Here is a 12,923-nt window from a genome sequence, read left to right as displayed (position 1 = left end):
GAAGACCAGCAGGAAGAGGAGGTTCCTGGACAACCAAACTTATAGTAATAGCAATTTAATGCTTTAATATATTGACTGTGTGTGTGTGTGTGTGTGCAGATATCTCCTCCCCCTGTATGTGTATGGAGCAGTGCTGATGGAGCTGCATGTCTACAGGAGCTCCAGTCCCACATCACACACCTGCGAGAGCTGCGACACACAGTGACGTCAGCAACTGTACGTATCTTATACTCCTGATGACACGATCACACACATGCTAACACTCATCGCTCTCTCTCTCTCTCTTCTCTCTCTCTCTCTCTCTCTCTCTCTCTCTCTCTCTCTCTCTCTCTCTCTCTCTCTCTCTCTCTCTCCTTTGCAGGACATGCAGGAGGTAGATGAGGGTTTGTTTGAGGTGCTGAGTGGAATCGCACTCTCTCTATCCTTTCTCTCTCACACACTCGTCTCTCAGTCGGGAGCCACAGAAATTGACACACACCCCCAACTGCTACAGCTACAGGTACACATCTATCTGTTCATCCATCAGTTCGTTCATCCTTCAACTCATCATTCTATCACTCTTTTTGAAACTTCCATCCATCCGTTCGTATGAGATTTACAATAATGTTCTACCCATCCATCCATTCATCAATTTATCATTCTGTGTAATACAACTAACGATCCATCCATCATTTCTGTTGACTGATGCATACATACATACATCAATTCACAACACTACTAAGTATCCATCCATCCATCATCCATATTGATCCATCCCATGCATCTATCCATCCTTAATCTAAAGTGATTCTTCCATCTTTTAGTCCATCCATCCATTCATCCATTCATATGAATCCATCCATCCATCCATCCATCCATATGAATTCATCCATCCACCCATCCATCCATCCATTCATATGAATTCACCCATCCATCCATCCATTCATATGAATTCACCCATCCATCCATCCATCCATCCATCCATTCATATGAATTCACCCATCCATCCATCCATCCATTCATATAAATTCACCCATCCATCCATCCATCCATCAATCCATCCATTCATATGAATTCGCCCATCCATCCATCCATCCATTTATATGAATTCACCTATCCATCCATCCATCCATTCATATGAATTCACCCATCCATCCATCCATCCATCCATCCATTCATATGAATTCACCCATCCATCCATCCATCCATCCATCCATCCATTCATATGAATTCACCCATCCATCCATCCATCCATCCATTCATTCATATGAATTCACCCATCCATCCATCAATCCATCCATTCATATGAATCCATCAATCCATCCATCAATTCATCCATCCATCCATTCATCATTCTGATTGGTTTATCCATCCACCACTAAGATTAACTCTTTCCCCACTTCCTGTCTGTGTTTGTGATCCGTAGAGTTTCTCCGAAGCGCTCAGCTCTTTGAGTGCTGAGATTTCCTCTCAGGGGTCAGAGGTCATCAGGTCGTTAGGCTCCATGGCTCCTGCCGTCAGCGTGTGTGCAGAACTTCTGCAGGATCGTGTGCGTGAGCTGCAGAACAACGTGTCGGAGAAACAGAAGCAGCTACAGAACCAGTCGGATCAGACGCTGCAGAAAAAGGTCAGAGAGAACACAGAGCACATGTACACGTGTTGCGTAATCTCACCGAGTGACATTAATACATGTAGGGAAGAAGTCACTTACTGTTTCCAAGGCAACGTCGATTGTCTGCCCATAACAGCGTATCCTGAAATGTTTTATTCCACTTATATCACAGCCATTTAACAATAATTCAATTATTTATGTATTAAATAACATATTTTTGTTTATGTTTAATGTCTGTGACACGAGTTAGAGGATATGATCCCTAACCCTAACCCTCGTCCTTCCTCTTTTCTCTTCCTTGAAGTTCAGAAGATGAAATAACTCGCCACGTTACAGAGAAACCGCAAAGACTTTCCCTTGTAGAAAAACACGTCGACGCCGAAGACTCCTTCCTTAACAGAAACTTCACTATATCGCCGATTACAAATGACAAATGTTGGTTTCCTTTAAAAAAACAATCATCATAAATGAGCCTTTACTTTAGTAACGACGAAGCGTTATAACGAGCACATTACTATAAACCTGTGAGACTCTCAGAGCTGCCGTTACAGAACGTTCTGACCAATCAGAAGCCTCAGCTAGCGCTGTGGTATAAAGACATTTAGCACTTTGGCGTCAGCATTTCGTCCTCCTCTGTCAGAACACATCTCACCCTCACAAGTGCAGAACACACTCGCGGTTTTTACACAACTTTACACCACAGCTATTACGCTACGTTTTTACATTTTGATGATCCGTCATTTTTACATTTTTGTAATCTTTGTGTGTGTGTTTGTTACAGAGCAGGAGTAAACACATGCATGCTGCCTTGCTTGCTAACACCTCCACCTTAAAATCACTGACTAATGATGTAGCACGCTGTGATCGTCACGCACAGCTACAGGTAAACTCTTGTCCTTTTTCCTTTTTACATTGTTGTGACGTTGTGTCTGTCGTCCCTGCGGCGAGTTAAAATGTCTACACATGTGTACACCGCTACACTGTACACTAAAGGTCTGAGGTGAAGACTTATCATGATTTTTGACTTGGAAACTCTGACCTCTGACCCTTGCTCTCTGCTTGGTTACCGGGGCAGGCTGTTGCCGGGCTACAACAGGAGCTTGTGCGGCGAGAGAGAGAGCTGGCCGAGCTGAGAGAGGGGACAGAGAGACAGGGACGTGTGACAGGGTTAACGCTGGACATCACTACGCTAGAGGTGTGTATGTGTGTGTGTGTAGAGTGTGTGTACAGTATGGTGGTGTGTGCAGAGCGTGTGGGACAGTGTGAACGATTGTGTGTGTGTGTGGGACTGTCTCTCTCTCTCTGTCTCTCTTTCTCTCTGTCTATACAGAGTGTGTTGGACAGTGTGTACAGTAGTGTGCGTGTGTACAGTAGTGTGTGGAGTTTGTGTGTACAGTGGTGTGTGTGAGCGTGTGTGTGTGTGTACAGGAGTGTGTGTGAGCGTGTGTGTACAGTGGTGTGTGTAACCGTCTCTGTTTCTCTGTGTATACAGAGTGTGTTGGACAGTGTGTGTGTGTACAGTAGTGTGTAACCGTCTCTCTTTCCCTATGTGTATACAGAGTGTGTTGGACAGTGTGTGTACGTGTGTGTGTACAGTAGTGTGTGTGAGCATGTGTGTGTAACCGTCTCTCTTTCCCTATGTGTATACAGAGTGTGTTGGACTGTGTGTACGTGTGTGTGTGTACAGTAGTGTGTGTGAGCATGTGTGTGTAACCGTCTCTCTTTCCCTATGTGTATACAGAGTGTGTTGGACTGTGTGTACGTGTGTGTGTGTGTACAGTAGTGTGTGTGAGCATGTGTGTGTAACCGTCTCTCTTTCCCTATGTGTATACAGAGTGTGTTGGACTGTGTGTACGTGTGTGTGTGTGTACAGTAGTGTGTGTGAGCATGTGTGTGTAACCGTCTCTCTTTCCCTATGTGTATACAGAGTGTGTTGGACTGTGTGTACGTGTGTGTGTACAGTAGTGTGTAACCGTCTCTCTTTCCCTATGCCTATACAGAGTGTGTTGGACAGTGTGTACAGTGGTGTGTGTGAGCGTGTGTGTGTGAAGTAGTGTGTGAGCGTGTGTGTGTAACCGTCTCCCTTTCCCTATGCCTATACAGAGTGTGTTGGACAGTGTGTGTGAGCGTGTGTGTGTGAAGTAGTGTGTGAGCGTGTGTGTGTAACCGTCTCCCTTTCCCTATGCCTATACAGAGTGTGTTGGACAGTGTGTGTGAGCGTGTGTGTGTGAAGTAGTGTGTGAGCGTGTGTGTGTAACCGTCTCTCTTTCCCTATGCCTATACAGAGTGTGTTGGACAGTGTGTACAGTGGTGTGTGTGAGCGTGTGTGTGTGAAGTAGTGTGTGAGCGTGTGTGTGTAACCGTCTCCCTTTCCCTATGCCTATACAGAGTGTGTTGGACAGTGTGTACAGTAGTGTGTGTGAGCATGCTGTGGATCTGCAGTGCAGTGTGGAGCAGCAGCAGCAGTGTGAGCGTGTACTGAAAGGTCTAAAGGACCTCTTGGAGCTCGGCGAACAGAGACTCTCATACACCTCACAACTGGAGCCACACACCAAGGAGCAGCTACACAAACTACTCAGCACACACAAGGTGAGGCGACTAATGCCATAAACACATCCATGGTGACGGAGCAAAAACAGGAAACACCATATAACGACCATATAATAACGTATCCTTTATATTTACAGAAGTTCTTCCTGTCTTTGGAGAACCACATGCAAGCTCTGCATCATCTGACCTCCCGGATGCCCGACGACGCCAGCTATAAGTGGGGCACCGAGGTGGCAGAGGTGGAGGATCAGGTGAATGAGCTTCAGCGTCAGGCTCAGAAGACTGGAGCTGCTTTGGAGTTGACACTGCAGGTAAAAACAACATTTATACACCTGAAACATTACGTCCTGATGGTTCTTATATAATCCTGTGGAGTGCTGTTAAAGATGCAGTTAAAGGAAATTAATCAACACCTTTTTGTGTGTCAGACTCAAAACTTCACTTGGTGTTAATAATGTGTACGTTTAAGGTTTGGACTCAGTGGGACGAGAGTCAGTCCTGGCTGGACGAACTGCTGCAAGGACTGGAGCATCGTCTACACAGCGTGAAGCCGGAGGAGCAAACCGAGGATGCGCTACAGAGGAGTCTCTCGACCTATCAAGTACGTCGATTGTGACATTAACACTAACGTTGTCAGATAAATGACATAATTCTAAATATTCTCAGTCATTATGAATGCCGAGTCACACATAGATGGTAAAAGTCGGAGACAAGGCCGACTCTGAGAATCCCGAGGCGGCTCCAGTCGGACTCTGTGACACTATAGAGGAGATGTGAACTCCGTGTGGCCTTTTACATCAATACAACATTTATCAGACTGTATATTTATAATCACACCCTCCAGGTGTCACCCACATGAGGATGAGGTTCCTCTCGTGGTTCCTTCCTTTACCATCTAAGGGAGTTTTTTCCTCCCCACAGTCACCTGAGTCACCTCAGACTCACTCACTTAGTGGTTAGCACGTTCGCCTCACACCTCCAGGGTCGGGGGTTCGATTCCCGCCTCCGCCTTGTGTGTGTGTGGAGTTTGCATGTTCTCCCCGTGCCTCGGGGGTTTCCTCCGGGTACTCCGGTTTCCTCCCTCGGTCCAAAGACATGCATGGTAGGTTGATTGGCATCTCTGGAAAATTGTCCGTAGTGTGTGTGTGTGTGTGTGTGAATGAGAGTGCGTGTGCCCTGTGATGGGTTGGCACTCCGTCCAGGGTGTATCCTGCCTCGATGCCCGATGACGCCTGAGATAGGCACAGGCTCCCCGTGACCCGAGAAGTTCGGATAAGCGGTAGAAGATGAATGAATTGAATTGAATTAAAAATGGTCCCATTAAAAACATTTCAGAAGTCGCAGGTGACTCTGGAAGCGAATGCTGCACAGATTGGTCTGGGTTTAGATCACGCCAGCAGACTGAGGAAAGTGTCCAGTCAGTCAGTGGCCGGTCTGGCGTGCAGAGTCTCCCTGGCTGATCTGAGGCTCAAACAGCGTTTAGCTGCTCTGCAAAGGACGATAGAAAAGGGGCGAGTGTCCACACACCACCTGATAAAACTCTGGAAGAGGTAAAACTGGACAAATGTCTTCAATGATGTTAGCAACAATTTTTATTTATTCATTTTTTTGTAAAAAAAAATGTAAATGGATTAAATCTGCAAGCGTGGACGATAGAGAGGAAGGACGAGTGACTGTTTTTTTTCACCACAGGTATCGTCGGGACTCCACAGCTATGACCGTGTGGATGAACAAAGCCAGAGAATGTCTGAACACTTGGAAAGGTCACATGACCTCGTCTGGACAAGCCATGTCTAACTTCACTGAGTTTATAGTGAGTTCATCCATCCGTCATGTATTAAATCCCTTAATGATGTGAAAGACCTCCAAGCTTTGCTTCTGGTTGTTACTTTTTTAAAGATTTAGCAGAACTTTAACCGGAAATTAATCATTTTACTTGTGATGCAATAGAAACCAAGTAGATGGAGCTGTGGTCAGTAAAAACATTAAAGTTTGGGTCTCCGATTTTTGAAAGCCAATGTTGACATTGACATAAAATCACCAAAACAAACACGCCCCTAACCCAAACGGGTCCCACCCCTGTATCCATAGCTCCGCCCACACATACGTACGTAACCCAGGCGACTAACAGAAAGAAACGTGTCTTTATCATAGCTGAAGGGAAGAACAATACGATTGTAGATAAACAAACAAGCAAAAATGCCACACAAGCATAATGATGTAAAGGACAAAGGCATATATTAGTTCTGTGTAACAAAGCAAAACCAACGTTACTCACCTATCGAGAAGGAAAAAAGCGCCTCGGCGTCTTAAGTAAAGTCGGCCACATATTGACAGGTCAGAGTTTCCCGAGTCGATAACTCCTGAGCTAAACGCTGTTACTACACAAAACGCGGTTGTAGCTGCCTCTCTACATTACTACGATAGAAAAGAGGTGTTATTTGTGTAGTAACAGCGTTTAGCTCAGGAGTTATTGACTCGGAAAACTCCAACCTGTGAATATGTGGCCGACTTCCTGCTCCTTCAGTTCTCTCCAGCGCTGGAAAGCTGATCCTATATTAACACGTCCTACTTCTTGTCCTTATCGTAAGTCTTTCTTCTCTTTCTTTCTTTGTTTTTATCCTCCATGTCGATGTTAAAACCGCTTTCCGCTAATGTCACACACGCGCACCGAACACTCTCTCCGCCCATATTGACAAGACACGCCCCTTTCGGCTCATTGGCTACACGTTTGTTTTGATTTTTGTTTATTATCGGCCCGACTCGGTTTTCTGAAGCATTTCTCAAAAAATCTGAGACCCCGCCTTTAAAGTGCTGACTTTTATTTGCCTCATTTAAAATCAGTGAATGTTTTTTTTATTAACACTTCTATCTTTCTATCTGTGTTTTATCGACTCTTAATAAATACGAAAACACTCACCAGGATCCTCTTTCTCTACATTATTTCTGTCTCACCAAGTTGCATATTTGTTCTTGTCGTTTTAGGAGCTGTGTAAAGAGCTGGAGGTCAAATCATCACTGAAGGCTTCGGTCATCAGCGCCGGCACCGAGATCCTGCAGCTGGACGAGAGCGAACACACGAACGCACACTCGCAATCATTCAGATTCTCTCATTACAACTCACAACCAGAACAGAACCCAACCTGCAGAGGTATTTCTTCAGTTACAGACGAGTCCATCTCCGAAGATAAGGAGGAAGAAAGTCTCACTCGCAAGATCACGCACTCAGAAGATGCTAATCTCCAGGATGAGACGCCATTTCAATCTAGCAGCTCCTCTGATGTTCCTCTGGGTGGAAACGCTTCCACAGAGATGTCAGAAGATGCCACGACCAACAGCAGCACCGGTGAGGTCCTGATGATGGAGCTGTCTCCACACCTGCTCTATCTTAAAGATCACCTGACAGAGGTGGAGAACAGTTGGGTGGAGCTGCATGCTGAGTTCACTGCAGTCCAACATAAGCTACATCAGGTAAAGGTTTTATTCAGATCATTACAACACACTTTCATGTCGCTTCCTAAACCTCCGAATATGGTTTTTATTTATTAATCCCATTTCTATTCCACACCTGCTGTCACATCCACTCAGATTCTTTTTAATTTCCACAATCTTCATCTTTTGAAGTGTCAAAACAAAATGAAATCCCATGGCTCTTTTTTTATCTTTCCTTTTGATAAACTCTTTCTTTTTTCTTTTTAGTTTTCTTTGATTTTTGGCTTGTAATTCACTTTGTATCTTTCCTGTTTATTGTTTTTTTCTGCCTTTGTGGTCCCAGTTTTTATTCTCTTTTATTTCCCTTTTAGTTTAATTGTCTCTGTCTGTAGCTCTGTGTTCATGTAAATGATGTCTATCTCCATACTCGCTCTCTCTCTCTCACTCTCTTACTCTCTCTCTCTCTCTCTCTCACTCTCTCTGTCTTTTTTCTCTCTCTCTCTGTCTTTCTCTCTCTCTCTTTCTTTCTCTCTCTCTCTCTGTCTTTTTCTCTTTCTCTGTGTCTTTCTCTATCTTTCTCTCTCTCTTTCTCTCACTCACACACTCGCTCTCTCTCTCCCTCTCTCTCTCTTACTCCCCCCTCTCCCTCTCTTTCTCTCTCTCTCTCTCTCTCTCTTTCTCTCTCCCTCTCTCTCCCTCTCTCTCACTCACACACTCTCTCTCTCACTCACTCTCTCTCTCTATTTCTTTCTCTCTCTCTCTCTCTCTTACTCCCCCCTCCCTCTCGCTCTCTCTCTCTGTCTGTCTTTTTCTCTCTCTGTCCCTCTCTCTCCCCTGCTAGCATGTGGTGGACAGTGTGTGTCCTCAGTCCCTGCTCTCTGAGGTGTGTAAGTGGATCAGTGGAGCTGAAGGACGCTTGCAGGATGCAGAGAAAAATGTTCAGTCACCAAAAACAGCAGCGCAGCTCAAGCAGCAACTAAACACATTCAAGGTGCAGACATTCGTATTATATCACCGAGGCTGAAGTGTGTGTGTGTGTGTGTGTGTTTTCGGCTGATATCCTGCACGACACTTGAACAAACCACAAGCATCACCAGGAATAAAGTTAACAGTGAACTTTACGCGTGTGTTAATCGACTGTTAGTGCACACTTAACGTAAATGATGCATTCTAGATTCTGACTAAATCATTTAATAATATAGTATAGTAATAGTATATTGTGTGTGTGTGTGTGTAGGCGCTGAAACGAGCACAAGTGTGTGTGCAGATGTCAGTGGACTTCCTGAACCAGATGCTGCTGAAACACACTGAGCCAAACCTCAGATACGAACACACAGCCTTCGCCGAACAGCTCGGGGAGGTGAACCTGCGCTGGACCACACTGCAAACACACATCTACACACAGGTGAGGGCATGCGCACACACACACACACACACACACAAACACGCACACACACCCTTGTCTTAAGCACTGACATTCTGACAAACACACACACAAAGATACGAGCGTGTGAAATCTGCACGTTTTTCCCCAGATGCAGTATATTGAACAGCAGCTAAGCATTCGTGCAGACCGAGACAGCAAACTGCACCTCCTGCATGCCTGGGTCAAAGGTCACGAGGCATGCATGCGACTGGCTGAGAGGCCTGTCAGTCACACTGCAGCAGAACAGCACCTGAAAAAGTGCCAGGTCAGATTTGCGTGTCCTTACTGAGGCCTGAGCGTTTTACTGCCTGATATGTTTACGGTATTTTCTCTTTCTCAGGAATTGGAGGAGGAGCTAAAGGCTAAGTCTGCGAACCTGGACGAGTTGAAGAAGAGATGTCTGAGCGACGATGAAGAGCACGCGGAGGACTTCATCAGTCACTTTAACACCATCTCACAGGCATTAACTGCTTTAAACGGACAGGTACACACAATAGAGTACAATCTGATTGGTCTGTCTGGAGCTGCTAGAAAGTGATAACGGTCTGATTTGTTTTGTTTATGTTTTACAATCGTAACTAATATTAAACGGATCAAAAGTCCAAATAATTTTTTTAATAAATAAAATGTTTCAATTGGTGTCATATGTCTGGTTAAAGAGGAACAGAACACTTAAGTGCATGCTGTTATACGAAACTAATCAACTTTGGTGCGGTGACATTAACTCTTACTTATTGACAGAGATGGGACTCGAGTCAGACTTAAGTCGCAAATCTGAGACTTGCTTGACAAATATTAAAAAACGACTCGACTTTGACTTTGACTTGACATTCATGACTTGAGACTTACTTGTGACTTGAGTTAAATAACTCGGAGATGGGGGACTTGACTCGAGTCAGACTTAAGTCGCAAATTTGAATATAAATTTAAATATAAATGTTCTTGTTATAGGGGGCACGGTGGCTTAGTGGTTAGCACGTTCGCCTCACACCTCCAGGGTCGGGGGTTCGAATCCCCGCCTCCACCTTGTGTGTGTGGAGTTTGCATGTTCTCCCCGTGCCTCGGGGGTTTCCTCCGGGTACTCCGGTTTCCTCCCCCAGTCCAAAGACATGCATGGTAGGTTGATTGGCATCTCTGGAAAATTGTCCGTAGTGTGTGTGTGTGTGAGTGAATGAGAGTGTGTGTGTGTGCCCTGCGATGGGTTGGCACTCCGTCCAGGGTGTATCCTGCCTCGATGCCCGATGACGCCTGAGATAGGCACAGGCTCCCCGTGACCCAAGAAGTTCGGATAAGCGGTAGAAAATTAATGTTCTTGTTATAAAGGTTAATAGATAACGTCCTTATTTTTCTGCAGAACTGCTCCCTGAAACAATCTCAGCAGCACATACGTGAGGCCTGGTCTGCGTTTGAATGTGGGCGGAGTCACGTCGCCCAGAGCACCCTGAGAATACGTCAGTCCCTTGAACATCGCCGCACCCCTCGCACCTCCTTCGCTGCGCTCCAGAACAACCTCCATAAACTACAGGTACTTTGTTCACAATAAAACCAGTGTGTCATCAACATACAAATCGTTTTCCAGTTTACTTCAGTTTGGAACGTAAGTGTTACCGATTTTAGACGAGTCCGGTGTATGAGCTCGAAACAGAACAACTCTGTGATCGTTTTTTCAACACATTAGTTATGTAATATGGTTCTACTACGTGCATTTATTTTTCTCAGGCATTGCAATCCGAAGCTGGGGAAACTGACAAAAAGTGGGAGGAGCTAAACAACACATTCTCCTGTCTTACTGGTCTGATTCATTCAGACACTTCATACTTATTATCTGAAGAGTTGGAGAAGGAGAGATTACGGTCAGCTCCATGTCACTAATTACATGCAAAAAAACACACTAAACCGCAGAAAGATGATGTTTATACTCTGTGTGTGTGTGTGTGTGTGTGTGTGTGTGTGTGTGTGTGTGTGTGTGTGTGTGTGTGTGTGTGTGTGTGCACCGTTATCCAGGTGGTCTGAGGTCAAAAGTGATCTTACACACACCTCTTTGAGCTTACAAACACTGCTGCAGGTGTGGAAACGGTACTCGGATTTGTCGACCTCCTACTCAGAGAAGCTCCAGCAGCAGAAGGTGCGACTCTGTGACATCTCGGAGACAAAAGCGTCAAAGCACGATGACGACGACGACGACACAGAAACGCTCGCAACCCGTATACAGCTTTTACACGTGAGTTCAGTCGGTCCTGTAAAGAAAGACTGTGTATAATATTCAATTCACCACAAATGTAGTCGATCACATGGTTGCTTTACTTGTGCGATTTAGTAAGGCAAGCTTAAAGCATTGTACAAGGTGCATAACTATTTAAATACTGTTTATGTAACCAATAAAATCAGAATAGACTAAAAGGGTCTAATCTGAATTAAATGTCTAATAATTTAATCATCTGTGTGCAAAACATTCTGTAATATTTTTGACTGAGATGCTGCACACTATAATTTGCATAGAATTTGCATAACTTGCTGTAAACACAATAACAAACGTGTAGCAATTTTACTGTCAAATTCTCCACAATTACTCTAAAACTGATTATTTTAGATTTTTGTTAAACAAAAGCAAACACGGCGGACATAAATACACAGAACTGTACGAAGCCCAGCTGTTATATACATTTCAATTTAATTAAAATAAGTATTTTTTATAAATGAATATTCAGTCTTCGATTGTAAATGAAACGTGAACATGTTCCTAATAGTTTATAGTATTTAGTAACAGAAAGTGTTTTAGGGTCGTTTAAATAAACACAGCGTTACTAATGCCATTATATTGGGTTAAACAAAAAGATTTCATTTTTTAAATATGTATGAATTTATTTGATTCATTGACATTAGTTGTAAATATAAAGTGAGTATAAAAAACTTTTCTCGTTTTGTGGTCAGGTGACAAACGCTGAATCACGCTGTTGAACAACATTGAACATGTTTTGTAAATTAATTTGACATTATTTTCTTTATTATGGTTTTAATTTAATTTAATATGATTTCAAACGTTTTTGAAAAGAAAAAAAAGTAAATGTTTTAATTGTTTTTAGACCACGTGACAACGCGGTCACGTGATTCACCACAACCGGAACAACACGTGTGTGGTTATAATTAACTAGTCGAACGTCGGTAGAAAAACGCGCGTTAAATTCGTTTCAGCAGGCGGTGAATCTGCGTCAATTCGCTCTCTAATTAAACTCGTTTCTACTTTTGTTTTGAGTCGCTGAACTTTTTTTTGCCGGTTTGTGGACGTTTCTCTGTTAAAACGTGATAAATACGGAACAAAACGCGACATGTAAATCACGTGCCGGACGAGAAGCGTGTAAAGTCGCTGACACGTAAAACACTGACACTTTATTATTAGAATCCAAAGCTGTGTAGGACGTTTTGTGTAAGTGTTCGTTTAAATAAAGGTTTTAGCCCAGATTTATGGTCCATCTATTAACAGTCCCCTATAATGGTGATTTAACTCAGAATTCATTCATTAATCCATTTAAATGGAGGTTAAATAAAGAATTAGAGCCGTGATGATGCTCATGTGCTTGTATTCATGTGTACACACAAATATGTTATAAACAGATCACACTCAGATACCCAGGGTGCATAGAATTGATCACAATATCAATATTATTTAATGATCGTCCTTGTAGTTATTTCACCATTGGTCACGATTCTCAATCGATGTTCAGGACGTGCTGGAGAACACACACAGTCTCCAGACAGACTTGGACCGAGCGCTGGACGCCTCAAAAGAGCTGACCGGACACATGGTGCCGACGGCAGCTGCCTTCGTCCGCTCAGAGTGTCGGATGTTGACGCGTGAGCTTCATCAGTTCGAACAGGCTGTGAAGAGAAAGATGGGAGAGATGCAGGTAGGACACGTGGCATAAG

General features: G+C 43.9%; 1 protein-coding gene across 10 annotated transcripts in view; it reads left to right on the top strand.

Annotated features, from left to right (window-relative positions):
• Window positions 1–12,923, top strand: part of syne2b (spectrin repeat containing, nuclear envelope 2b) — a 99,461-nt gene that overhangs the window by 67,191 nt on the left and 19,347 nt on the right. For 9 of the 10 annotated variants that reach the window (XM_047812660.1, XM_047812659.1, XM_047812665.1 and 6 more), the window contains 20 exons: window positions 1–21; window positions 100–216; window positions 362–499; window positions 1,406–1,606; window positions 2,373–2,474; window positions 2,667–2,786; window positions 3,980–4,180; window positions 4,279–4,452; window positions 4,611–4,742; window positions 5,477–5,691; window positions 5,834–5,954; window positions 7,127–7,612; window positions 8,415–8,564; window positions 8,811–8,978; window positions 9,109–9,264; window positions 9,340–9,483; window positions 10,354–10,524; window positions 10,719–10,852; window positions 11,004–11,220; window positions 12,722–12,904. The exon at window positions 1–21 is cut by the window's left edge and continues 103 nt beyond it. In XM_047812660.1, coding sequence (XP_047668616.1) covers window positions 1–21; window positions 100–216; window positions 362–499; window positions 1,406–1,606; window positions 2,373–2,474; window positions 2,667–2,786; window positions 3,980–4,180; window positions 4,279–4,452; window positions 4,611–4,742; window positions 5,477–5,691; window positions 5,834–5,954; window positions 7,127–7,612; window positions 8,415–8,564; window positions 8,811–8,978; window positions 9,109–9,264; window positions 9,340–9,483; window positions 10,354–10,524; window positions 10,719–10,852; window positions 11,004–11,220; window positions 12,722–12,904 — 3,351 coding nt within the window. The remainder of the gene's footprint in view (window positions 22–99; window positions 217–361; window positions 500–1,405; window positions 1,607–2,372; window positions 2,475–2,666; window positions 2,787–3,979; window positions 4,181–4,278; window positions 4,453–4,610; window positions 4,743–5,476; window positions 5,692–5,833; window positions 5,955–7,126; window positions 7,613–8,414; window positions 8,565–8,810; window positions 8,979–9,108; window positions 9,265–9,339; window positions 9,484–10,353; window positions 10,525–10,718; window positions 10,853–11,003; window positions 11,221–12,721; window positions 12,905–12,923) is intronic. The other variant, XM_047812663.1, reaches the window with a different exon arrangement.

The sequence above is a fragment of the Tachysurus fulvidraco genome, chromosome 4 (genome assembly GCF_022655615.1).
Source record: "Tachysurus fulvidraco isolate hzauxx_2018 chromosome 4, HZAU_PFXX_2.0, whole genome shotgun sequence".
Classification (NCBI taxonomy): Eukaryota; Metazoa; Chordata; class Actinopteri; order Siluriformes; family Bagridae; genus Tachysurus; species Tachysurus fulvidraco.
The sequence above is the reverse complement of the archived record's forward strand: the minus strand, read 5'-3'. Positions and strand labels throughout refer to the sequence as shown.